At 34.9% G+C, this 25,371-nt stretch overlaps 1 protein-coding gene across 2 annotated transcripts in view; it reads right to left on the bottom strand.

Moving 5' to 3' along the window:
- Window positions 1-25,371, bottom strand: part of LOC108559797 (lachesin-like) — a 42,644-nt gene that overhangs the window by 2,185 nt on the left and 15,088 nt on the right. For both annotated transcript variants that reach the window (XM_017917152.1, XM_017917153.1), the window contains 6 exons: window positions 15,075-15,187; window positions 11,140-11,325; window positions 10,881-11,079; window positions 5,548-5,679; window positions 1,315-1,434; window positions 884-1,054 (listed from right to left, as the gene is read on the bottom strand). In XM_017917152.1, coding sequence (XP_017772641.1) covers window positions 884-1,054; window positions 1,315-1,434; window positions 5,548-5,679; window positions 10,881-11,079; window positions 11,140-11,325; window positions 15,075-15,187 — 921 coding nt within the window. The remainder of the gene's footprint in view (window positions 1-883; window positions 1,055-1,314; window positions 1,435-5,547; window positions 5,680-10,880; window positions 11,080-11,139; window positions 11,326-15,074; window positions 15,188-25,371) is intronic.

Below are 25,371 nucleotides of genomic sequence, written 5' to 3'. Positions count from 1 at the left end.
TTTCTTATATGGAATTGCAACTGTTTTTGGGCATAAATTAAGAATAAAATATAAAACAATGTTTTGTAAGAAATGGTTGCATGTTTAGTATACAAAGGAAATCGCATGGAAATATTTGGCGCAACTAATTGAAATATATGCAACAAGCTCATGATATAAAACCAAGCCAGGAATTCCAATATGAAACGAGTCGAGCGTGCAGATATCTACGAATAGTTGCGCAGCAATGGGTGCATCCCAATTCGAAAATGTAGCTATCTTGAAGCGCAACCCTACGCCGCATTTAATTAATTAAATTAATTGTCAGTCCTTTCAATCTTCGCCACCTACTATTTCCAACTAAATGCAATAATAAATTATCATATAAAATTAAAATTTAATTTCTTCAATAAATTGTTATAATTCTTGTTAGTAAATATGTTTTATTATAAAATTTTGATAGATGAATACTTTGCGAATATTATAGATTTGTATTTGATGATGAAGAAGCCATAAACTTTACTTCCGGTTTAATCGGAAAATTTAAAAAATGTTAATTTATTAGTTGTGATAAACTTTAGTTATTAAAATGTGTTGCTTCTGTTTTTATTATTATTAAAATTGTTTTAATGGAGCAAACGAAAACAAAAGAGGATCGTGAATGCACACACTCATGCTAATGGATGTGCAATGTGTTGCGGTCGTATATTATGGGATTATGGGAAAATATCAGTGAAATTTATTTACACGCCTTTGTCGGAATCAGTAAACTTGGATTATGTAAGTGCAATCATAAACGAAGCAGATTATTCGGTGAAATACGAGCGCGGATTAGAGGGTGGTGGGTTTTCGGAGCTGACGCCCCTTCGATTCTGGTTTCTATATGCGGATGATGGGTACGTACCTTGAAGTCGGACGACTCCTTCCGCTTTACCGAGGGCGTTGGAGGAGGTGCAAACGTAGCCGCCAAAGTCCTTCTTAACCATGGAGCGTATTGTCAGATTCATGAGAAGCGAGTACTCGTTCAATATCGTCTCCTCCATAGAGTATTTCTCGTTGGGTATTAGTTTTTCCCCTGGAACACAATAGCTTGGTGAACTGTTAAGCCCTTTGTTGTTGATTGTTGTGTACGCGTCTGGATGTCTGAAGATGTGTGCATGAGTGTATGTTTGTGTGCAGATGTAAGGCTTTGGGTGTTATGAATTAGGTTAGCAGTGATTTATTCTGTGTCTCGTCGTAATGTGCGATTCGAACGTGTCGAGAGCGTCTGCTAATGCCGTGTATATTGTGAGTGAGAACGGACGTAAGCCGCAAGTCGGTCCCTCAAGGGCTTACCTGTGTCTCTTGTCCAATGGTTCATAGCCCGTGGCGAAGCCTCCACGTAGCACTGCACCAACACATCACTGGCTGCTGGGGCAGCAACCAGTTGGTTCGATACTCGGATCAACGGATGAACTGTGATTCACATACGTACAAATACATACACATGACAAACAAGAAAAAATGCTATACCCGTATACATATACGTATTAAAATACACACACGCCCAGTGCACACCCTTCAAATGGAAACAAAAAATAGGTAACGCGAACAAACTGCAAAAAGCATAGAAATAAACAGAAGCCACGAAACGCCTTTGATCTCGTAGAAACCTCTTACAAAGTATGTCGGCTTTGATTAGTTACGCGTTTAAGGCCAAATATGTTAAGTCAAATCCATCGGTCCATACATTGCACAAACACTTCACCTTGTCTGGACTATTTCTAAACAATAGATTAATATAAACATCAAATTTAATTAATTTCATTTCAGCAATATATGAAAAAATCCAATATATGAAAAAAATCCAATTTAATCAAATTATTAATGATAATAATAAAAAAAAATCATGTTAATTACAAACAAAATTGCAATTTCAGTAATGAATAATAGATGGGACATTTGATTTCAAAATTTTCCAAAGTTAATCAATACCTAAAAAGGAATTACTTGGATTGATGATTCTACCCTATATTAAGATATTAGTATTCTACAATGGAGAATTTCTGTAATATTAATAAAAAAATACCATTCTTCAGAATAATTAATATTGTTATGTACATAAAAAAATGACAGAGTTACTGCAGAAAAGTTATGGGCTGAGTAAGTAAGAACAATCAATTTTATTTGCCGGTGAAATATATATATATATATTATTTTATTTTTTGATTTTCAATCATTTTACGAACGAACGAGGGGATCGCCTGTTGTCGAGCACTCAGAACCAGTTTATTGCAACCAATAAACGTATTACTCCGATTCGGATATTAATTTGTTTAAAGTACGTTTCCTTCACAGAAATTACCTGCATTTTTTTTGTGCTATGAAACGAAAATGCTGAAATTCACAAAACGAAATTAAATTCTGTATTTCTAAATGATTTAATAAATTCCTTTTAATAAGTGTAACTAATGAAATATAGTGCAGAAAATGTTAATGATTTTTTTTTATATTTAGTGTTAACATGAAAAGAAAAATGGGCAGGACACGATAATTCTATGAATAATATCCATATCTAAGAATTTTTTTAAATTAGTGAAAAATACATTAAATAGTATCTTTACGAAACAAAATTACAACTTGTAAAGACAATTTTTATATTTCATGTACTCTTAATTTTTAGTTTTGTCCTAGATCAATTATTTAAAATCTTTTATATTTTTTTTTAAACAGTTCTTTAAAGTATAAATTGTCTAATTCATATAATTATGAATTACATCAAGTAAAGACAATTATTATATTTCACCTACCCTTAATTTTTGGTTTGTCTTAGATCAATTATTTATTTTTTTTAACTGTATTATATTGTGTATGTTATATTTATAAATTGTGTAATTCTTATGATGATCTGAATTTGTAAAGAAATTGTTAATAAAGTGGAAGATATGCAAGCTGTCCAAAAGGATGTCCAGATAAAACAGTAGAATCGAATATGGTTTCCGGATAAAATCTGAAGCTCCGAAGAGTAAAATGTATTTTATTAGGGGGAGTGGTAAAACGCGATAAAAGCGAGTGGCAAAAATAGATTGCATATTGCAAGTGGCGAGACACCGAGCAGTCGGAATTATTGAACAACCTCGAAGCTTTATTAATGGAGTCGTATTTGCGAACAAATGCACCATTTAAATCAAGCTTTAATTGAAAAACGACCCGTTCAGTTCAGTTCATTTGACGAAACAAATAATAAAACAAAAAAAAATTAACAGCAACACAAAAAAATAATGAAAACGAAAAACCGGTAACCGGAAACGTGAGAAAATTGAAAGGAGACGGCGATTCGTAATGTTCATTAGGAAATGCCTGCCCCGATCAATGGGCGCCTCTTCTGTTTTTCTTTTGGTTATAATATGTTTGATATTAATACCGAAAGTCATTTATCATTCTGACGTCCTTATTAGCTAGTAGTCGACATTAAATAGAAACCAGGAAAGGTCTATTTTATATTCAAGGGAAAACCTCCAGCGGCATTCCTTTATTATGAAATTTCAACTTTTCACGTAAAATATGATATTTACTTTGCGTACATTGCTCTGTCTCGCAATTGCTATTTTATTGTTCGCCTCTGTTCGCGGAGTGACAGAAATGGAAATTGCAAATACCAAAATCAGCGCAACTGCAAAACCAGTTTTCACAATAACAAAGTAATGAGACGCGGCGGCGGCTATGATTGAGGCCAGGAAATAATGCTGTACCATAAGTTACACAGCCATCAACAAATTATAGAACAACTTCCAAATAATAGCAGTATTAATCATTTATATATATTTGCTTTGAATTAAATTATTGTATGTAATTAAAATAATAATAATTAGCTGTAACTTAATCAATTATAACCCATAAGATATGAAATATTTATTTAGTAATGAAAAAAAAATTAATATTTTATTAATAAATATAACAAAAAAATAAAATATATTTTTTAGGAAAACAATTTATCATTATTTTACTAAATTTTTGTCCAGCAGGTATATAAATATTTATTGAATTTTCGACAATATAGTCATAAGTAGCTAAAACTTATTTTTGTATATTTGTTTTAAAATATGTAGAATTCTATCCAAAGAAGTAAGACATCTAGTATGTACTTGATAAAAACTCAAAAGTATTATCATTGATAAAAATAAAAATAATACTGGATATTTTCCACATACGTTGTCACTCTAGAATTAGATGGATTTATAAAAAATGCAAATATACATGATGCGTAGAGTTTTTTTAAGTAGATTCTCCCGATTTTTTGTGTTTTTGAAAAAAAAAATATCCTATGTTATATTTTTGTGCTTAATTATTATAAATGAAGGGGTTTTTAATATAAAATCAATGTTTTTTTTTCTTTGTTGGAGTTTGGACAAAAATGGGTTAATTACGTAATTGTTGCGATTATAAAAAAATATTATTGAAACATAATTAAATAAAAAAAAACAGTTATATATAAAACAAATATATGAATTGTTCTTATTTAATTAATTTGTGTTTAATTATATAAAATAATGTCCATGGTTTCAAATTATAATGTGTAAATGCTTTTTTCTTCTTGAAAAAAGTTTGTGTCTTGAGTATAGACAATGCATATAATATGTAGTATAGATTTTTATTACGAAAGAGTATTGATCAAAGTGAAATAGTTTTGCAGTGAAGAGTGAGCCGTTTTGAGTACTTCCCGGTTTGATGTAATTGCCTTTTGTTTGAGGTCGTAGCCGAGGTGTGCGCTTTTCCACATAAATCATATTGCAATATCGCAGTATGAGATTTGTTCAAAAACCTATTCCAAAACTATTCAACTTGGATCCATTTATATAAATAATCTCAAGTATATTCATTCATGAAAAAAAAAACTCTATATTTATTATTATTTGAAATTATATAAAACACAAAAATTTAGTTAAAGTTTGTTCATTAAATATAAAACTCATTATTTTTTTGTGATATTCAGATTAATTTTGCATATTTTTCATTAAATTAAATAACTTATATAATTTTTGTTGGATAATGTGTATATTAACCAATCAAACAAAGTAAAAAATAATAATTTAATTCTAATGTTACTTATCAATGATAATGCTAATATTTTCCATTAAATTTTGTATACTTTAAAAAAAGTTTGTATACGTTTAAATAAGTAAATTGGAAAATGTGCACATTATGCTATTTAACTAATAATAATTATGTTATTATTTTATTTATTTACACATTATTATTAGTCTTATTTTTCCATTTTTTTTGTCAGATATTTTTATTTGTGCTTAAATAGCAAAATAAAAAATATGTATACATTGGAATAGTATATAAAAAAAAGGATTTTTGCGATCGTGAAGTTAATACTGGATGTTTTCCATTAAAAATTGCAAAACCTGAAAATCGCTTGCAACGAGATGTACTTTAATACAGGCGAGATTTTGTCGCTATCGATGGAAACGTGTCAAAACGTCAAAGTACTCGCAAGGCTAATGTAATTGGTTTTTTTTGAAAGGTTGATACCGAGGCGTGTGCGATTTGCGGAATATGCGATGGCACCGAGGTATGACTTACAGTGTACACGGACCGTGAATCGCTTGCTCACGGATGGCGGGACGCCATTGCTGGCAATGCAGAGATATGCACCCATGTCGGATCTCTGGATGTTGCCGAGAACCAAGGTGTCGCCGTCGTAGGTCCGGAGAACTGTAAAAAAAACAAACAAAAATAAGTGGAAAGAAGAAAAGAGTATAATAGACGTGTAGAATGCACCGGAGGAAAGCAGGATAAATAGAAAGAAGAGAGTTTTCCTCAATCGATAATTTTCCATTCACAGTTCCGTGGAAAAAGATAAATACAGACGGGGGGAAACCCCCACGATATATTTCCGCTAATGTCAGGCACAGTCTCAGACACGTACATAAAATGTACGGTCCATACGTCGTGATATTTCAAAACGCCAGAAAATAACGTCGGTCTTTTGGGGAGGTCGAATGTGTGGTCCATTGGCTCGGTCGGAGCGTCGCGGCCACCATTCAACCAATCGTAAGAATAAAGACAAATGTTTAGTTGGGTTCTCAAGCCCTGCTGGATATAAATGCCACTCGCAATAGCCGTTCTGCTTGATGGAACGCGCCTCGACATACACACACACATGTCTATGGGTACACTCACAGCAATAGACCATACCCACCCACATACAACTCAAATTAATAATCGCAATTCCGACCACGAAACATAATAAAATATAATTAGTTTTGCTTTGCCGTAAAGCCTCAGATCAGTGGAGCAGAGTAAGGAGTTGCAGGAGGAGAAAGAAAGAAACCTTCTTTCAACTTCTTCATTTCTTTAATTCTCTCCGGTCATTTGCCTACTATTCTGAATCCGTCACTTCAGACTAGTGTCGTATCCTAAGTGCACGAAAACTGCTCGAGGAAGTAACCTTTCAGGGGACAATACTCTGCACTCAACTTGTAGTCATGCCCTTTCGACAACCTCACCTACCAAATTTATCTCAAATAATAATAATTTAAAGATTCACTATTTAAAATAATACAGCAAAATCCGATCAAATAACAAATATAATTAAATTAAAATAATTATATCATAGCGTTGAAAAAATGACTAATCAATTGAAATGAGTATATTAACAATATTTAAAAAAAAAATACGTATGGAATGATTCGCACATTCGCGAATAATTCAAAAATAATGGAAATATGGTAATATCGGTCATTAGTTTATCCATTTCTCTTTTTTCCCTTTCTGTCCTTTTCTGTTTTCCGTCCTACCAATTACATTTCACGCCGTAACCGCGAACGTCCGTGCCCGAATGTTAATTCGAAATGAAATAATTAAATTGCCGATGATTCGGCGCCACCAACCCCCTACCCCCATCGCAACCCACCCCGCAAAACGGTTATAAATGAATAACATTATGAACATACAAAGCGTGTGCATAAACAGCTGACGGTCTATTATCCGGCATTTTCCAACCCTCCGATTAAATTCCACGTTAAATCCGAGCAAACGAAAAAAAAAAATTGCAACCGGAAACGACGAGAGAGAAAGAGAGAAAAAAATAAAACAGCATTCGTACACGTACGTAGAATTTAATCTGCATGCGCACGTCTGATTGTTTTCGTGTCGTCGTTCCTTTCTCACCTCGTTATTAGTAATTGCGTATTAATGGGAACACTAATTTCTTTCATTGCACAATCACTTTTATTAGATATAATAATTATCCAAATAACTGTCATTATATAATTTTATTAATTTTAACAACTATTATTAATATTAATAAACTATAGCAATTCAATTAGACTGACTTTTTTTGATTCTAATTTCACTAAAAAATTAGTAATTTAATTTTTTAATATCAAATTTATATTTATTTTATTTGAATTAGAAAATTATTAATGATAATTACAAACAAAAAATATTATTTAATCAAATTAAAATGAAATGAAGAGAGAAAAATTTCCACTACAATTCTTCATTTATTCCTACAAGGAAAGTTGAGATTACTTCAAATAATTAATATAAATATTCTATAGAAAATGAATAACTATTTTTTTTAATTTTCTCGTTCTTTTTGTACTTGAATGAAATATTGATTATATAATATTATTAATGTATTACATATTTTTTTTGTTTTCATTTTTGATTCCTGTTCGAAACTGATATCACACCAATTTTCATTAAATTCAACTTCTATTTCTTTTTGTATAGTTGAAATTCCCTTTTTATGGGATTGTCCGTGTGCGACGTTACAAAGTGTAATTCTGTTACATGAGGAAATGTGGACTTGGTTACCCGGCGCATCCGCAATTAAATGTATCAAACGTACACGGATTTTGTTCGGCGCTGTTGAGATAAAACATTGTTATGTTAATGTCATATCTGGACGGACGAATAATTCAATTACATCGCTCCGTAATTTAATATCGCCCCATCCCTTTGTTTAATTATGCCCATTGGAAAATAAATAATAATCCGTGGACGCAGTAGGCACGTTGACAAATATTCAGAAACATTAGCAAACATTCCTTGCGTAACTAAAAATAGAAAAGTGAAAAAAAAAAACAAGGAGCGAACTAAACGTAGGATAAAACAAGTACACACGAAAATGGAAAATAGGCGAGAGAAAAACAGAGAGAGAAATAAATGAAAAAAGAGGAGGCAGCACACACAGGGAGACACATAGGAAGTGGAACTATGTTCAGCGATCATTAATTCCTAGACAATTGGACAGTTTTATAAAACTGGAATTTCAGCAGATAACAAACGCGAGCAAACATTTAAATGGCGTGCCCGTATAGATTTAGCGTTCAAATATATGTATATATAATATCGCCCTCCTAAGTCTTCCATTTATTTTTAATTTTACTACTACTTTTTTTTATCCACAGTTTGTCTCCCAAATTACTAAATGAAATAACACTTAAAAAGATAAATCTACACTTTCTGCTTAGTTTCATTTTTCTATACTTTAAACCTAAATTCTCAAAACTGCAAATTCACAATTTTAGTGAAAATATGATTTTTGTTTCTTTTTATAAATAAATTATATAAATATTGCAAATATTTTTTTTTACTTATTTTGTTGAATGGATTATTTACAAATGTTGTTAATTTAAACAAAATGTAAGCTGATTAAAAAAATCATTAATCATTCTCACTTTGCATGCACACTTTGTTTTTTTTTTTCAAACGAAAATCTAAAGCTGCGTTAACTGTTGCATACTAAATAATAGTTCGGTGTTTGGTGATGCAACGCACGTGACGGTACTCAAAACAATTAATCACCGTCAGCTAATAAAAGTCCGATTCTGTAAAACGTATGCAAAGCAATTAATCCACTTTGTCAAAATTATGAAAATTCACATAAAAATAGTAATATTAAGCGTTTATATTATCAATTGATTCAATTATGTTATGGCGTATTTGTTAACAGAATTGACATCGCCTATTTTACATACAATTTTGTATAAGCGAAGTTTCTTGTATAAAGCCGCTTTGGGGATGAAGCGTTAAAAACAAATGCATCTGAAATTGATTAGACAAACAATTGTCTGCTAATTATAAATAGATGTACGTAAAATAATAAATAATTTAATAATATGTAGCAAAATAGAAATATAATAAATTTGACAATTTTTATAATCAGATATACTTAAAATTATCAATATCAATATTATGTTTTCATTAAGTATTGTATAAACATTGATTTCTTAGCTTCATCTTATAATTATATTAGAAAGCTGATGACAATGTTTATAAATTTATACAAAAAAACTTACTATCCGATATAATAGCTTATGAAGGATAGGATAGTGCGGTCAATAAAGTTTAATTAACTATCGAACGTTCAGTTCCATCAGATTACAATAATTATGTATCAGAATAGATGATAGTGTAAATATCGATCTATAATTTATTTTAGAAATCTATGACAGATTATTACATATTAATAAAAATTTGGTAATATTTTTCATCATGATTGATTTATAGAATTAATTAATTAATTAATATGAATTAATAAACACAATTAGATTATATTTGAAACTGTAAAAAAAAAATGAAAGAAAAAAGTAACCATTTGATGTGGTTTACATAGGTGATTAATAACATTTATGTAACTATTGATTTTTTTATTTTGATTAGTTCTATTATATTTTTATATTTATATAAGAAGTCAATAAATATTGTATATAAAATTGAAAAAAAAATCAATTCGATGTAGATTAGACGAAGGACAATGCGGTCATTATGTAACTATCGACCTTTCAGTTTTATCAGATTCATATAATTACAGATAATAATTCGTTTTACAATTGGAAAAAATAGCCTATTACAATCGTATCAGCATTACACGTTCGTTCAATCATGTTGGTAAAATTACGTAAGGAGACAGATGGCTTTCGTATTTCTAATCGTAGAAATAAATATGTAGTGTATCGAATCAGGAAAGGATTTGGGGACGGAAATCTAAAAGATTTATCGGTCGCAGTCCTTGCTCGCACACATTACAAACAATTCCAGTTTTCCTGGTAATTATCCTCGCGCAAATAAGCAGTTGCACGCACGAATAGGCAACGCTCGGCTGCGGAGCGAATTCCCAAATAAGTTTCGCAATTCGGAATGAATATGAACAAATTGAGTTTTAACTGTGCCCAAAGCTGAGTCTCGTGAGGGGGACAAAAGGAGGAAGGACGTGAAGAGAAAAATAAGGATAATAAAAATAAGGAGCTGGAGAGGTCGGTCCGTTTGCATTTGGAATCCGCGATCCGCGCGGAACAATAATTGGATGGAGAGCCGCAGCGAGAAGAATCTGTAGAAGAGCGGTCGCAAAGGAGAATAATAAAAAATGGAGGAGAACGGTGTAATTGATGTTGCGGCGGATCTCGCGAAAATGAAGATGTGGCGAGGGAACAGTTTCCGCCCGATGTTTTATTCGGACAGTGTAGAAGAATCGTGGCAGGATTCTAACACCTCCAGATGATTCCGAGGCAGACTCCTTGAGATAATATCTGATTTGAAATTTAAATGAGCGGGGATTTATCGGAAGCAAAATGCAGCGGATACATGGGTATATATATATATTTTTATATATCTAGGGCGAACGGGGGTGAGTTGGGGAGTTGTCAGAAGTACCCGATAGACGCGCAACTTGAATTTTTCATTGCACATATTCAGTGGAGGCGGTATGCAAATCGGAGATTCGGAGAGCCAGGATTAGGCAGGAGGCGCACCATCTGCTCTCCAACTCAATGAGATATTATTTCAGTGAACGTAAATAAAGTGTTTTCTTCGGTTCTTTTTTTTTGGCATCGATTTTTGTGGGATTGGTGGGTTGGGTAATCAGAGGGACGGGCGTGTCCTTTCTTGCAGGACCTTGTTCTTACCTTGCTTCTCGCGGCCGCCGTCGTGACGAAGGACAAGGCTCCTGGAGTCCTCGCGACGCCAGAGGACCGTCGGCTCCGGGATTCCTGTCGCGTGGCATTTGAGACGTACCGTGCCGCCTTCAATAGCCACACCGCCTCCTTCAGAAGATTCGTTCTCGTTCAGGATGTCCGGTCGTATAACCACTTCTAGTGTTCCCATCTGGAACAGGATTTGAAACTATATACATCGAAAGATTAGGAGGAATAATGAGACACCCACCTGGCTGCGCATCGGGTCCGTGTTGATCTGACACATGTACGTGCCGGAGTCGTTCTTTTGCACGTTAGACACGTGCAGTTTCCAGGTGTTGTGACCATTATGAGTTACCGATAGTCTTTGATTTTGAGCCACCATATGGGTATGGATTGCCAGAATTGCCTTTGTATCAGATTTTATCCATGCTACCTATAAATAAATAAAGACAAAATTTGTAGCATTTAAACACTTACATTAAAAAAAACAAGTCATCAAATTTTTTTGACAATGTTTAAACGCACAAGATTTAAACCTGTATCGTAGATATTTAAGCCTTATTAGTTAAACTAATCTTAAAGTCTATAAATTTAGTCCATCTATTCAAGAATATGAAGTTAGCGTCTAAAAGGTAAATAAAGTAGGATAATATAAAAACAAGGTTGATTCATATTATTCCTCACTTTGTCACATATTTGTTGTGATGTTTGATGACATAATCTTAGATATTTTGGCATCATCTATTATTTATAATTTACAGGCTATAGAATTATTTCAAACCCATAACGCTGTATTTACTAAATATTAGGAATAAGCAAATCATACTGTAAACTTGAACCATTGGGTTTGTCCTTATATAATTTGTTCAGACAGGCGCGCTTCTTCATAGTTCGGTAATCATTGCATTAATCTGGCGATCTAAATTATACTTCATCTATGCTCCGAGCATCAAATTTTCCGGTCAAAATGATAGCCCATTCCAAATGTAAATATTTGACGTAACGGTTTGATTAAAATACAAAATAATGATAAACAATGTAGATTCTCTATATATCATTTTTAACTAGAAAACAGTTGTTTTCTCGAATAAAGAAAATACGTGTTAATAAATTAAAGCCTGTATTCTCGTGGGGCTCGAATTTCATCCGCATCGCTGTATTTGTTACATAACAAATATTTCTATTTACTCCAGCAGACGAGTGTAAAGTGGAGAAATTAATTTCACTTCTTGTTTGGGCACGGTGGACAAATAGAAAGGTACAGGACGAAATATGTATTGGTGCTTTTCTACGTAAAACGAATTCATCGCTTGAAACTTTCAAACGTACCATTAAAACTTTTGAATAACTATGTATGAGATTTCCACGTTACGTTCATATTTTCAACCCGGAATCACATCATACTCCATATGCCAACCCACACACTTTTCTCACCCCTTAAATAAATACAATGTCTTACGGCTTTAGTAGTACTTGATTTTTTCCAATCAAATATATATTTATATGTATATCAGTCCAAGATTTTTCTTTTGTTGCTAATGTCCTTAGGTCTTCCCAAATATGTGTTATTATTATAAAAACAGTAAAAAATATATACGTTGAGGCAACTGAATTCGAATAATCTTTTCTAATGTGGTTACATTTATTTTTGTGATATTCTGAATTGAATAATATATATAAATTTATTTCTGTACACATTAAGTTCGAAAGCATGTTTGAGAAGTATTGGGTATGCTCGGATGCGAACGAACTGTAATTAGGAGCATCTTAGCATTGGCGAGCGAGTGAACATTTCGCTTTGCAAATCATCCCTCGCAACGTCGAACAGCGAAAGCCGCTTCCAACTTGGTGCCGTACCGCTGCACCTGGAAGTTGAATCAACTTAAACTTTTCAATACATGTAATTTTTCCCCCGAAGTCTCAGCTGCTGCGGTGACTTAGGTAGGAGTTTATACACACGCTGATTTTATTACTACCGGAGTTGCTTGTAGAAGTAGTACGTAGCAAACTCAATAAGTGTGAGGTAAGAGTCTGATTGGGCCTCTTTGTGTCCCGTTTAGCTTCGGGCCACGACACAATGAGATCATCCCCATATATTCCATCATTCTCATCCCGTGTCCATGAGATCGCTATGAAACTTCGATAGATTCCCACATCCCCAGCGCGCACACACAAACACGTGTACATATATACACACACACACACACACAAACGTGTGGGGCCCGCAGCCGCGTGCCAAATGAAATAAACGCCCTCCCCGATAAAATCATTTTCTTCGAGATTTACCGCTGTCGGCTACATTTTTTCCTATTATTTTCTCATTATTTACACCGAAAGAGAAGAGCGAGAGTTACGTAATATATAGAGAGATAGATAGCTTACACCTATACACACGGTCGGTGCTGTGCAGGCATCCGAATGGAATCGCATCCTGAAATGGATTTTTATAACATTTCACCCATGTTAATAGTACGATATTTCCACTAGAGAATCGACGATTGCTTTTGCTTTTTTTTATATAGAGACAATTATGCTTTCCAATCTGGAACTAAACAAGCTTTTATTTTTATTAAGCAAAAACTAAATTTGCATATATTGAAAAACTATATACATTCTTCGACAGTTTTATTAACATAGTTGTTACACATTCAGATTGTTTTGAAAAACATAATAGTTGCTTTAAATTTTCAGTATTCAATTTTCGATTTACTTTGAAAACTGTTGCAATAATAAATTTAAGAAAATTGTAATATTCTTGTATATTTTTTAATAATTTATCAACTAACTTTACAGAGCTTCAATTAGAGCTAAAATTTGATGCACAGTCGCCTTGCATACAATTTTGCAAAAGCGAAGTATGCTATTTGAAGGATATAGCGGATACATCCGCCGCTCTTCCACAAAGAGTTAATATAGTTGTCCTATCTTGGATATAAGCTGTAGTTTTACACAAATGATATTTGTTCCATAATTACTATACTGCGATAATATATTTTAAGTAAATAAATATTTCAATTTTGTAAACATAATGTAATTATGATTGCATTAAATATTTCTTCAAACAATTGCTACATTTATTTTTCTAAAGTAATTGTTTGTTTGTGGAACAATTGATTGCAATTAATTAGTGTAATAAATAAAATAGTACGTGTAATGAAAAAAAAATGGGCAGAGAATAGCAGCAGTAGCAGAGCACCGTGCCGCAAAGAATAGTTCTCCGCCGTACAATAGATATGTTTGTTATCCATTTCCTTTGTACCAGCCGGATGTGGGTGAATTGAACGTATTGTTGAACCTGTTACGGGGTCAGATAATCCTACACCATGCGCGGATTCTGAGCTATATCCCATATTGTTTGTACCCAAGCCTTGCTCGCATGAATTGCAATTATTAATACACACACACATACACACAATTTCATAGAGCCGTGTTGCATTCGGAGAGGAAACAGATCGAATTGCGCCATGGTTTCGAAAACGGAATGGAAAAGTAGATAATTAATAAATGCTGCGATTACTTCCATTCCATTCCATTGCATTTATTATTTTCTCGCGTGAAATTCATATAAAACTGCAAACGCGGATGTAGGAGGGATGAAGGAGAAGGCTAGGTCTTTCAGATCTTCGAACCGTTCTCGCTTATAATATTCCGGCAGACATTATTTTATTTTCAATTTTAATATTACTTCCTGTTTTTCTTTGTGCAGATGACTCGATTGCTAAGGACAAAGATGCCCTGTATCATATTCTATCCAGGTCGTCGACCTACAACAGTCTAGACGCGAATCGAGCATTCCTTATTTATCTATTAATGCCTAATTTACATCTCTATGAGCTGACGATATTCTATTAACTTCATTGCAAGTAAAAATACCTTGCAATATTTTACATGATATATAGGTTCAATTCTAGTTACATGATAATAATTATGTATTGGGCTAAGTAAGGAGCTCTGTGGAACTTATATTGATTTTAAGCAGTCTTTTTAAAAAAGCAGTTCTAAAGTTATTTCATTATTTCAAAATTACTTAAGTATTATTGCTTTATTAACAGTTGTAATTTGAAATTTATATTGCATCAAATTCGTTAAACCTAAGTTATAGATTTAATTTCATAGAAAACCTTTGTTAAATCTGTAAGTAAAGATATAATTAAGTGATATATAATTAGTTGTGTATATTACCTTGAATGAAGATAGATGATTGACGACGCATGTGAAGTACATGTCCCTGCCTTGGGTAACAGTTTGGTTCTCGAGTGGAGCCAAGAACTCCGGTTCTGGTTCAGCCAGCTGACCTGCAACAGAGCGAAAGATAAGTTCGCAACGCGATAAGTGAAGTGAAACTAAAGATATTCCCGAGGATGTTCCGCTGAAAGCGAGCTGCGGACGTGTCCAGCGTACGAAAGGAAGGAGCACAGGGTTTTTGCTGCCGCACAAGAATTCAAATACTCGAAATGTCACATTCTGCAAATGAGACTGATTTACATTGGAATGTTGCTTATTAAATATTTAAACCCGACAGTCGATACGGCCGCCGCCGCCAGACTCCCGACCCCGGACCCACTTGTCTGCCGGATTTCATCCTAAACCTAGGCCCGGAGCGAGAGGTGGAAGCCAAGAATTCTCAGAAAATTTCCCGTTAGAAGGTTATGTAGAAACAAACAAAATTGCATAACAACACGGATAAAATTTTGTACCTCGATTAAGCATCTATATAGTTTCACAATATAATTTAACATTTTGTTTATCACTGTCACAACATTAAACAATAAATATAGTAAAAAGTAACATTACATTTTAGTAATTTTCCCAAAATAGAATCGATCCAAAGATGTATATGAAAGTTAGATGATTAAGGATTGTGACTTATATTCTATTAATGAAAAAAACAAGACACATTTCTTTCTTTGTTCATATGAAAATATAAATAAAAATATTTAGAATTATTATTGGAGTAATATTGGAGGTTTGAAGATGAATTTAACATATAAATTGCTTTTAAATTGAAATTCCTTTTGAACTATGTTTTTGAATTAATTATTTTATTTTCATTGGTAAATGTGTACCTGTTTTTAATTAATAAATGTAATGGAATTAATCGAAATAGTTCTTGCATAAAAACATATGAAATGTTGAAGTATATATTAAAGATTAAGTTTACATTAAATAAAAATGTTAATGTATAGAAGGATGGTTGAACATAAATTAGTGGTGTAGTGACTTTTGTTGGGGATGGTGGATTGTTGTAATTAAACGGTGCGTGGAGAAGGAAAGGCAAGGAAGGCAAAGGCTTGGAAAGACAGGGTAAGGAAAGCTGCAAAGCTGCTGACGGTGGTAGCCAGATACCGAGCGTAGAATAGATTTGAATAGATGGACGACGGCGGTTTCGCATGTTTGCTATCGAGACCGGGCGATGTGCAACTTCACAGATGCGGCTTAAACAACAGAATAGAAGTCCGATAGCATTCAGGCTATTGCCGCAGCTAGTATATATCGCAAGCACGTCGGTCCGACCTCCCCTCCGTCCACGGCCTCCGACCAACCAACCCCTTTAGACCAGGCTCGCCGTCAGTCACGGGAAACGTCACTTCTGGCACAGTAAATCGCGAAATCATGGGACTGAATACTTTGTGAAAAGCCCCATTCCCTCCGTTGCTCGTTGCTACTGCTGCTGCCTCGTGCTCACGGCTAAGGTTTTCCGTATGTCGATGTGCACGATGCACAGCCCCACCGATCTTAGTTGGCGCAACATTTCAACACCGGAAAATACCCGTCTTCAAATTGCTGGATAAACAAAATTCCCTGCATTCGATTGTTAGATGGATGGATGTAGTCAAGCATATGTTTGGCTAGACGAGCATCGAGAACCATTGCCGAATGGCACTAGATACTCATATACCACTAGCCGCCACCACCAAATCATAACCATAGCTGGATGATGGACTGAATACTAAACACTGTATCGTGTGCATGAATGGGATATGCTTCGTATGTGTGCGCATTCAGGATCATTATTAAAAACACACGGATGCTCTTAAAGCCGTATTGATTTCGGGAACCGGACGGGGACGTAAATCCCTATTATTTCTTTAACTCTATCATCATTCCCGGCGAATGGCGCGGCACTCAAGCCTTCCATTTTCTAGAGCCGACAAGCTGAAAATCTGCAATGAATTTGGATACACTGGCAAGCGCGCGCGTGAGCGGAACTTCCAGACTGCGGGTCACCAATTTCCACTACACATACTTCCCCTCTCACTCTCCAATCTCACTTCTCACAATATCTATCCTACTCTCTCACACTCACTACACACTTACGGCCAGATTCACGCTCGCATGCAGCAACTAAATCTAACTATCCAAAACCATCGACAATATCTAACCCATATATTGCATCTATGTTTTTAATATCAACACTGCAACATGCTCCATCAAATTAACTCAATCAGATTATCATTATAAAGCAAGACCACTTTCATCAATTTAATTTAGATATTACCTCCATAATACCAATTATACTGTCTTATAGAGTGGACAATATATTTATTCTTTAAATTCAATTAAAAATAATTAAATTTTTAATATTGCTTATAACAAAATATAGACTATATATATATATATTTTTATATATTTTATACAGTATATAGTACATTAGTATAATATATTATATAATGTCAGGAGACAAAGGAATTTTTGGAATGGAACATATGGTAGAAGACTGACATTAAAAGGGGATAGCACAATAGGACTTTCATGCCGTGGTGCTTTGGGGATCAAAATATATCACCTCGTTTTTAAGATAAAAAAACGTTGGTCACAAATATACTTATAAAGGCGTATGCTTTTTTTTATATAAATTGAAAAACGTAATACAGTTTATTATTTATTTACTAAAAAAGTTGCAAACTTTTATTTTATTTACATACATTATTACATAATTTTATTTAGTCGCAAAGTGTTTTGTGTACTTATTTTTATAAATTTATACTATATATGGAGGGCCAAATCTGGCCCTCCGGTTCTTTTGATCCTGAACTCATCTGGATATAATTTATATTGTAAATAAATGAAATAAGAAGAGCAACTTGTTTTAATTAATTTAATATTAATTTAATATTTAGTCTTTGACAAAATTAATCATCTTATATAATAGTAAATATGTATATAGCAGATGTTAGAACTATAATATTCTGAGTTAAAATAATGAATGAAATATGCAGGTACAAAATGTGTCTTCATTTAGTTACAATCTATTCCAAAGGCTTTAACTCTCATTGTAACCCTGGGACTTCGCGGAAAGTTTTCGGGCTTTCGATCTTTAAACACCTCCACAGTTCAGAGAGCGCCGGAGCACGCCGAGGACATTACTCATGGACCGAAATCCCGATTTCATTAAGGCCGTTTAATAATTAATAAGGAAGAAAACTATTCGCAGTAGGAAACATTGCAAAAAAAAAAACAAAATGGAACTAAAGCTTCCAGTCGATTGCATCCAGCGCGTTCGATTCAAAGAGTTTACATCATCGTAATTGCAACCATTCCATATTTTTTTTGTTAATGGAACTCTATCATTCTTTTGTCTAATTCCATCATGGTCCACCCCAAAGGATCGAAAAATATAAACGCAGAGAGAAAATATGAAAACAAAACTAAACCAAAAAAAAAAGAAAAAATATGGTAGAGTTCAATTTTATTTTTCAATTTGTCGCAGATAGATTTTTGCAAATGAATTGCAAAATGCACTTACGCAAACCGAATGAAAAACACATTCGACGTGACCGCAGCGCGTTTAGTTTATGTAACGATATCTGCACGTGGCAACTCGTAAGTGAACCAGCAGCAAACGAATCACTTAGTTAAACTGATGCGGGGAACGAAATTAAAAGGATTTAGACCGATTGTAACATAAATTGATAGGAAATGGGATTCACGGTCCGAAGGAATTAACGAGCGGTGGGCGAAAGAAAAGGGCCGCAAAGGGCTGCATGTGGGTGGATGGGAAGAGTGGAATTAAAAGGATTTGTATCGGGGGTATCTTCAGCTCTCTCTCTCTTAACTAGCGTCGCCAGATTTTAGTTAGGATAAAACTTACACGATTCCTATGTTACAAATTGAAACTGGAACTTTGCAAACAAAGTGGAGGCTAAGGACAAGGGGAAATGATATAATAAATGAAACTTCGTTTTGCTGGACCGCGTTTTTGAAGCCGCAATTTCTTTCCATATTTGCAGGATGCATTAAAGGACGAATTTGTTATTATTGGCTTATGCTCATTTATCCTTGCATCCATCCTTAAATCTAGTCTGATGTTGGTACTTCGTACGTAAAGTTGCTTCAAAAGCTTACGCTGAGTGAAAACTTCATTTACGTGTAATCCATACCGTGCGGCGAATTTTTAATCAAGGCTAAACTTGAGTTTCTAATTATTCCTACTGAAATTATTTTGAAGTTCAGCAGGTTTGTCCGTTTAGTGATTTAAATTAGTTTCCGTCGGCGAGCCACGCATGGTGGTGAAATTACTTTAGAAAATTCACTAAATATTTTCTACTAACATTTAATTAACCTCCGCATTTACATTAACCGCTACATGCAGATAAAACACTTCTTGTTGCTTTCCACTTCTAATTCAAACTTCAGTTTCACCTACCTTCCAGTCTTTTCAACTAATGCTTATACTCATTTAATAAATCTTTATATAAAAAAAATACACGACTGCATTAATTTATATTTTTTTCAACTAAGTTATTTATAGAATATGAGAGATTTTATTTAATATACATACTTATGTTGTACTTAATCCAGAAATGTAGGTTATAAAAGTTAATAGAAATTCCTGAGGAATAAAAATGTCAATTATTATTCCAATGATAAACAATGCGAAGGGATAGAGATTGTTTAAGCGGCGATTCTTTTCCTACCCATTTCCCGCAGGTATTTGTATTAAGTTCAGAGGCGCCGGTCGGGATTTCGATGGGCGGATGAACAGGATGTTAGTTAGGGGTTGGAGGAGATGAAGTGCATAGTTGCGAGGGGCGTTCATTCTTTCTAGGAGGCACTTATTTATGATAAATAATATGTGGAGTATGAGGCGGAGGATGGTAAGGGGTGGTGTAGAGGAATGGGCGGGGTGGTAAATCTGGTATGTTTTATACTGGCATTATTAAATTCCTAAAATATCGGAATATCCGGCGTACGCCGGCAGCGGCTTCGCCCCACACCAAATAAGCGGCTAACTATTCTTGCGGGGGATTCCCCCACGGGAGACGTCAGCGATTAGCGCACCATTCGAGCTTCAAATATTACATGGTATTTCGTGGTTACGAAACTTTTAGGATACACTTAACCCTAATGAATTACACTTATAACCTAACAACTTTATTTTTATTACGTAATATCAAATAACATATATGCATATATAAAGCTTTATTGACGTGTATATTAGACCTGAGGTCCTAATAAATCTCCTTTTGCGGATTGATAAGTTATATAAACTGATTTATGTAGTTATAGGGAGGCACGTTAATTTATTAGTAGGTCAATCAAGTAGCAAATATAATAGTTATCTAATTGTAATTAGTAGGAACATTTAGACAAAATATCTATTTTATGTTATTATATAATATTGTATAAAAGATGATTTATTTGATATATCTTAAGAAGTAATATATAAAGTTATTTTTTAGATACATTTGTAAAAATATTTACATGATCAAACAGATTTCCCGGGAATTATCGTTTGAGACTCGAGAATTTTCTTTTCAATTAAATAATATTTTATTATATAATATTATATTGAAGTAATTTGTAACAATTTGTTTGCTGTTATTTATTGAAACATGTCAAGAAAAAAGTAAATAGAAAGTCCTTGCAAATATTAATAATCTAGCTTTTATGTCATATCCAGATTTTGTGAAAAAAAAGGATCTCCGAGTATAATGTACGCTTTAAGCGAACTTTATTTCAGTAAAAATGTGTAGAATGTTTACAAATGAACAAACCTTACGTTTAAAGTGCAGTATAAATCATATGTGAAGCTCGTGCGGCCCTTCGCACGCTTTCGCCTCATGGACCCTCGGGAGGTCCACGGATTCCACGGTTCGGGACCGCTGGTTTAGAAGATAATTTAGGGTTGAAAAAAAAATAAACGGTGGTTGCGGGGTCCCAAAGTTTAACGCGCGCGGCTGTAAATAAAATAGGTAAATACGAGGCCCACGGTTGGGAGGGGCGGCGGCGGCGGGCTAAACCGTGCCGGGGCCGGCTGTCCCAATAATTCAATGTCAGGGTACTGGAATCAACAAATTAGTAGTGCAGCTACTCCGACATTGGTAATCCTGGATTAGCCGGGTTTTAACATAGAGCGAGCACACGGCCTCGTGCCTCGGGTCGATGAGACCCCGAAGCCAAGATGGTATGTGTGCGAGTGTGTACGTATGTGTATGCCAAAAGTGTGCGGATGTGTGAGTGTGTGGTATCGTGCAGAGAGTATGGAAGATGGGAGCACAAAGCATGGACATGGAACAATGGGCATGTGTGCGCTATGGTACGTTGGTATTATGACGCATAAACGTGCCTGCAGGCGACGCGACGCCCGATACTGGGGAAGCAGGAGGAGGCGTCGCGGCGCCAGGCATGCATTCGACTGATAGCATGGACTGTATGCCGACTAATCTGATGCTATTCAGCAAATCGTACTTTGCACAGTTCATGCAAATTTCTGGATAAATGTGCTCGGACTCCATATTCAGTTTCGGCTCGACCGCTTTGAAGCCCCCCTCGGGTCCAGGTTAAGCGCCTTATACTTGTTGATTTCACGTGCATCTGGACACCACCGGAGCGTTGGCGTAGCGGTATAGCGGGCGCACAGTGTGCGGCGGACTCCCTGAGGCGCTTCCCTCGGTTGCGGTCACAAGCGGCGATGGGGTGTCAGCCCTTAGCAGCGCGCCCCGCGGCGTCGAAAGCCGGATGATGCGGCGCCTTTTTCATCTTAATCGCTCAACTTTTCCTTTTTTTTCTTCTTGTTCCTACGTTAATCCGACGCCTTATTCGTGTTGAAAATTAGCATAAAAGTGTTGAGAACACAAATACGCAGGAAAAATGTATTGCCGACGAGGAACCTTTCATATTAGATTTTCAGGAAGATTTAGATTAGCCGACGCTTAAACGTTTTAACTGCCTGCTATAAGCAAATACTGTTCATCAAAGCGCAGCTTTTATGGCCCGAAGTGGAAAGCTTGAAAACGTCTGCTTGTTCTGCATTATTTCTTCTTTTCTTTTTTTGTTGGCTGAAAACAGAACCTGCAAGACCTAAATTGAATTGCAAGTCATATTTGCAAATTACAGACTGCTGTAATTTTGCATACTGGACTATTTTTTTTTCTGTTTCAAAGCTATTTACTTTGTATTCTGCTGAATCCTTGACAATTAAAATCAAACTTTATTATATAGACATAATACAACTTAATTGCATCACTCAAAGCCACAATCAAATATAATATATATAAGCAATCAACACCTCATTTAACAAATATTATTTATATTCAGAAAAATCTGAAAATTAATTTGAGAAAAATTTACAAAAAAAATAAATTTTATATTCTTATTTCAATGACCAAACTTTTCTAAATTCAATATAGTGAATTGAAAACAAACATTTTTTAACATTTATTATATTTCAGTTAAAATTAGTTAATTTTTTTTATAGCTGGATAATTTTCGCCTTTTTCATGATATAATAATAGTAATCATAAATAGATCTTGATAATACTCATATGTAGTAAAATGTAATGTTTAAATGAAGCTCTTTAAGTTGAAGATTGAAATTTGGAAAATTTCCTCTTGCATAGAGCAAAACCCTTGTAAATGCGTTATTAAAATTTGAAACGGCTTTCTGGATATACACCGAGCCTGGAACAAAACGGTGCGAAGGTCTTATCCCGATGCTCACCCATGACCGATTCCCCGGTTAACGTCGCCATCCGGCGAAACAATTAAGGTCGAAACGTTAATGTCGAAGCAGGGCCGTTACCGTTCCCGCTGCATCTATACAACCTAACCCCTGGTCCTCTGGAAATCTGTAAGTCTGGAGGCGGCAGCGGCGGCGGCACACGGGGGCTGGCTTTTATATCTGGCATTTATGGGCCAGTGCGCGCTTAGATTGAGCTGCCAGACGTGTGTACAATACAGTTCCGCGTGCCGCTATCATTTGAATCGGTAGCCTGAACTTAACCGAGACTCAATTTACTGGCGGATTAAGACACTCGTAGCTATTCACTAACCCCGTCGAACAAGCGGCGTTACGGTTCTTAATAAACGAAGACTATGTCATTGTCTCGCGTCATTAAACGCGAACAGCTCGATGCTGGCGTAGGGAAACTTAGGAAAACTGCTCTCGATCTCAACCCCTCCGGAGCTGCTGCCCTCGCAGGCACCGCTCCGGCTTTTCCATCCCCTTTTTCCCGGAGAGTTCCGCAATTTTATTTCACTTTATTTTATTTTATACATATATTCTTCTTATTCTTCTTTTACTCCTTTTATATATATTTTTCTTCTTTCTGTTCCTTTCACATTTTCCCAACCCCTCCCCAAATTGTATATACACTGATTTTAATGCCGCCACAGGACGGATACCCGCCTCCCAAAAGCGATTACTGCATTAAATTCTGTATTCGCTCTATTTAATCTTACGTCAATGCGATTCCTTGCCAGACACCAGAAACGAAAAGAAGTATTGTCCAAGGTACTAAATTCCGTATTCAATTTGCTTAATGCACAAAATTCTATTATTTAACTTAGAATTCAGCTTTAAATCCCGACACGCCTATTGTGTTAGATTTAGTACAGCGACAAATTTAACTCAATCGATCTATTAGATAGATACCCGGAAGCATTTCGCGTAATTACCATCAATGGTATTATACCATTCTAATCTTAATCTAATCGTGTATGTTCTCTAATTATTACATCAAAAGTACCAATTACATACGATGCAAATTCATTAGCTCATGGATGATTATTCTAAATACGACAGATGTGCAATTTAATCACATCAAAGTTAATTGCAATTATTAATTAATTATTAAGAACTATAGATGATAATAATAATCTGGTATAAAAATGTAGGTTGGAAAAAGTTGATAATATTACAAGTTATATCAATATATGATATTTTCTTGTGAGAAATTTCTTTCTTTGAAAATGTGAAGAAAACTAATAGCTTGTATAGAAGACAATGTCAGAAATGGTATGTAATTAAAAATATGTGCTTAGTGACTCTGCCTGAAGGCAATTATGAAGAAAAACAAACAAGAGGGAAGAAGGAAGTGAATCTAGATGCCGGTCATGCGAAGGAAAACGGCACGTGCCGTCCCAGAATCCTGTGACGTTCAATTAAAAACGGGCGGAATGTGAATTTTCTAAAGATAGCTCAACCGAGCATACACATACGAATACGTATTATTATGCTCATATCACGAACGAGTTAATGAAGATGTTAACTTCGCAAACAGTTCTGTTTCGTGACAATTGTTATTGTGAATATATCATCGCCAAGCGAACGGGACAAGAGAGTTGTTTGTGCAAAGCCAGCCCGCACAGGCATCCATCCGCCGCCTCCAACCACCCTACCACCCTTCCATCCTTCCATTCTCGAGAATGGGGCGGCGCGCACCACCGCCTCCCCTATCAGTCCGAACCCCCCATTACAGACGCACTGCTTCTGTGAGGGCAAAGATAAGCCCCCCAAATTAACTTCATTTAATTTGCCGTGTGTCTCGGAAAATCAGCCTCCTGCATAAAATCCAACGTCGACGACTACAACGACTTACGACGATCGGAAACCGATATTGACCTACCTACCATGCTATTTACTCCATCCCTCTTATACGTATGTGTATATATATATATACATCGTTTTGCTTCGCGAAGCAATCACACAACCCAATTTATCGTGGCTATAATAATCGCAAATTCTCCTTATAGCTTCACTATAAAAATGCTCGCAAGAGAAACGGATCGCTTTTATTTGGAAACGATCCATACACTACTCTCCACTTTACAATAAATCAAACCAATTTTTACCGAGCCTCCGACATACTTCGCAATCGTATCATAAAAGGAACACGTCTCACTGGACGATCCCAAAATACATTCCATACAATTACCATCCAATTAATCTTAACGTTACAAATCAAAAAAAGCCTATAAATAGTATCAAAGTGTGGATATTGATTTGGGTGACTTTCTTTTCGCTAGACTAGTAAAAAGGCATAGCATATGAGAGGAGAGGAGGAGGAAGAAGAGAAGAGAAAAAAAAGGATGAGGACATGGAGCCAGTCTGAAGCTTGTTATACCCTGCGAGATTTAAAGATGATCCCATCTTATCTGGAGACTCTCTTTTCTTTTCTTATCCATTCCAAAATACCAGAAATGGAATTTGATTCGATTTCACACGCTCACTGCAGTGCATAGCTTTAACAAGTTC

This window comes from Nicrophorus vespilloides, unplaced genomic scaffold (assembly GCF_001412225.1).
Source record: "Nicrophorus vespilloides isolate i.1.1-1 unplaced genomic scaffold, Nicve_v1.0, whole genome shotgun sequence".
In the NCBI taxonomy this organism is placed as follows: Eukaryota; Metazoa; Arthropoda; class Insecta; order Coleoptera; family Silphidae; genus Nicrophorus; species Nicrophorus vespilloides.
Note: the sequence above shows the minus strand (reverse complement) of the source record. Positions and strands in the feature narration are given on the sequence as shown.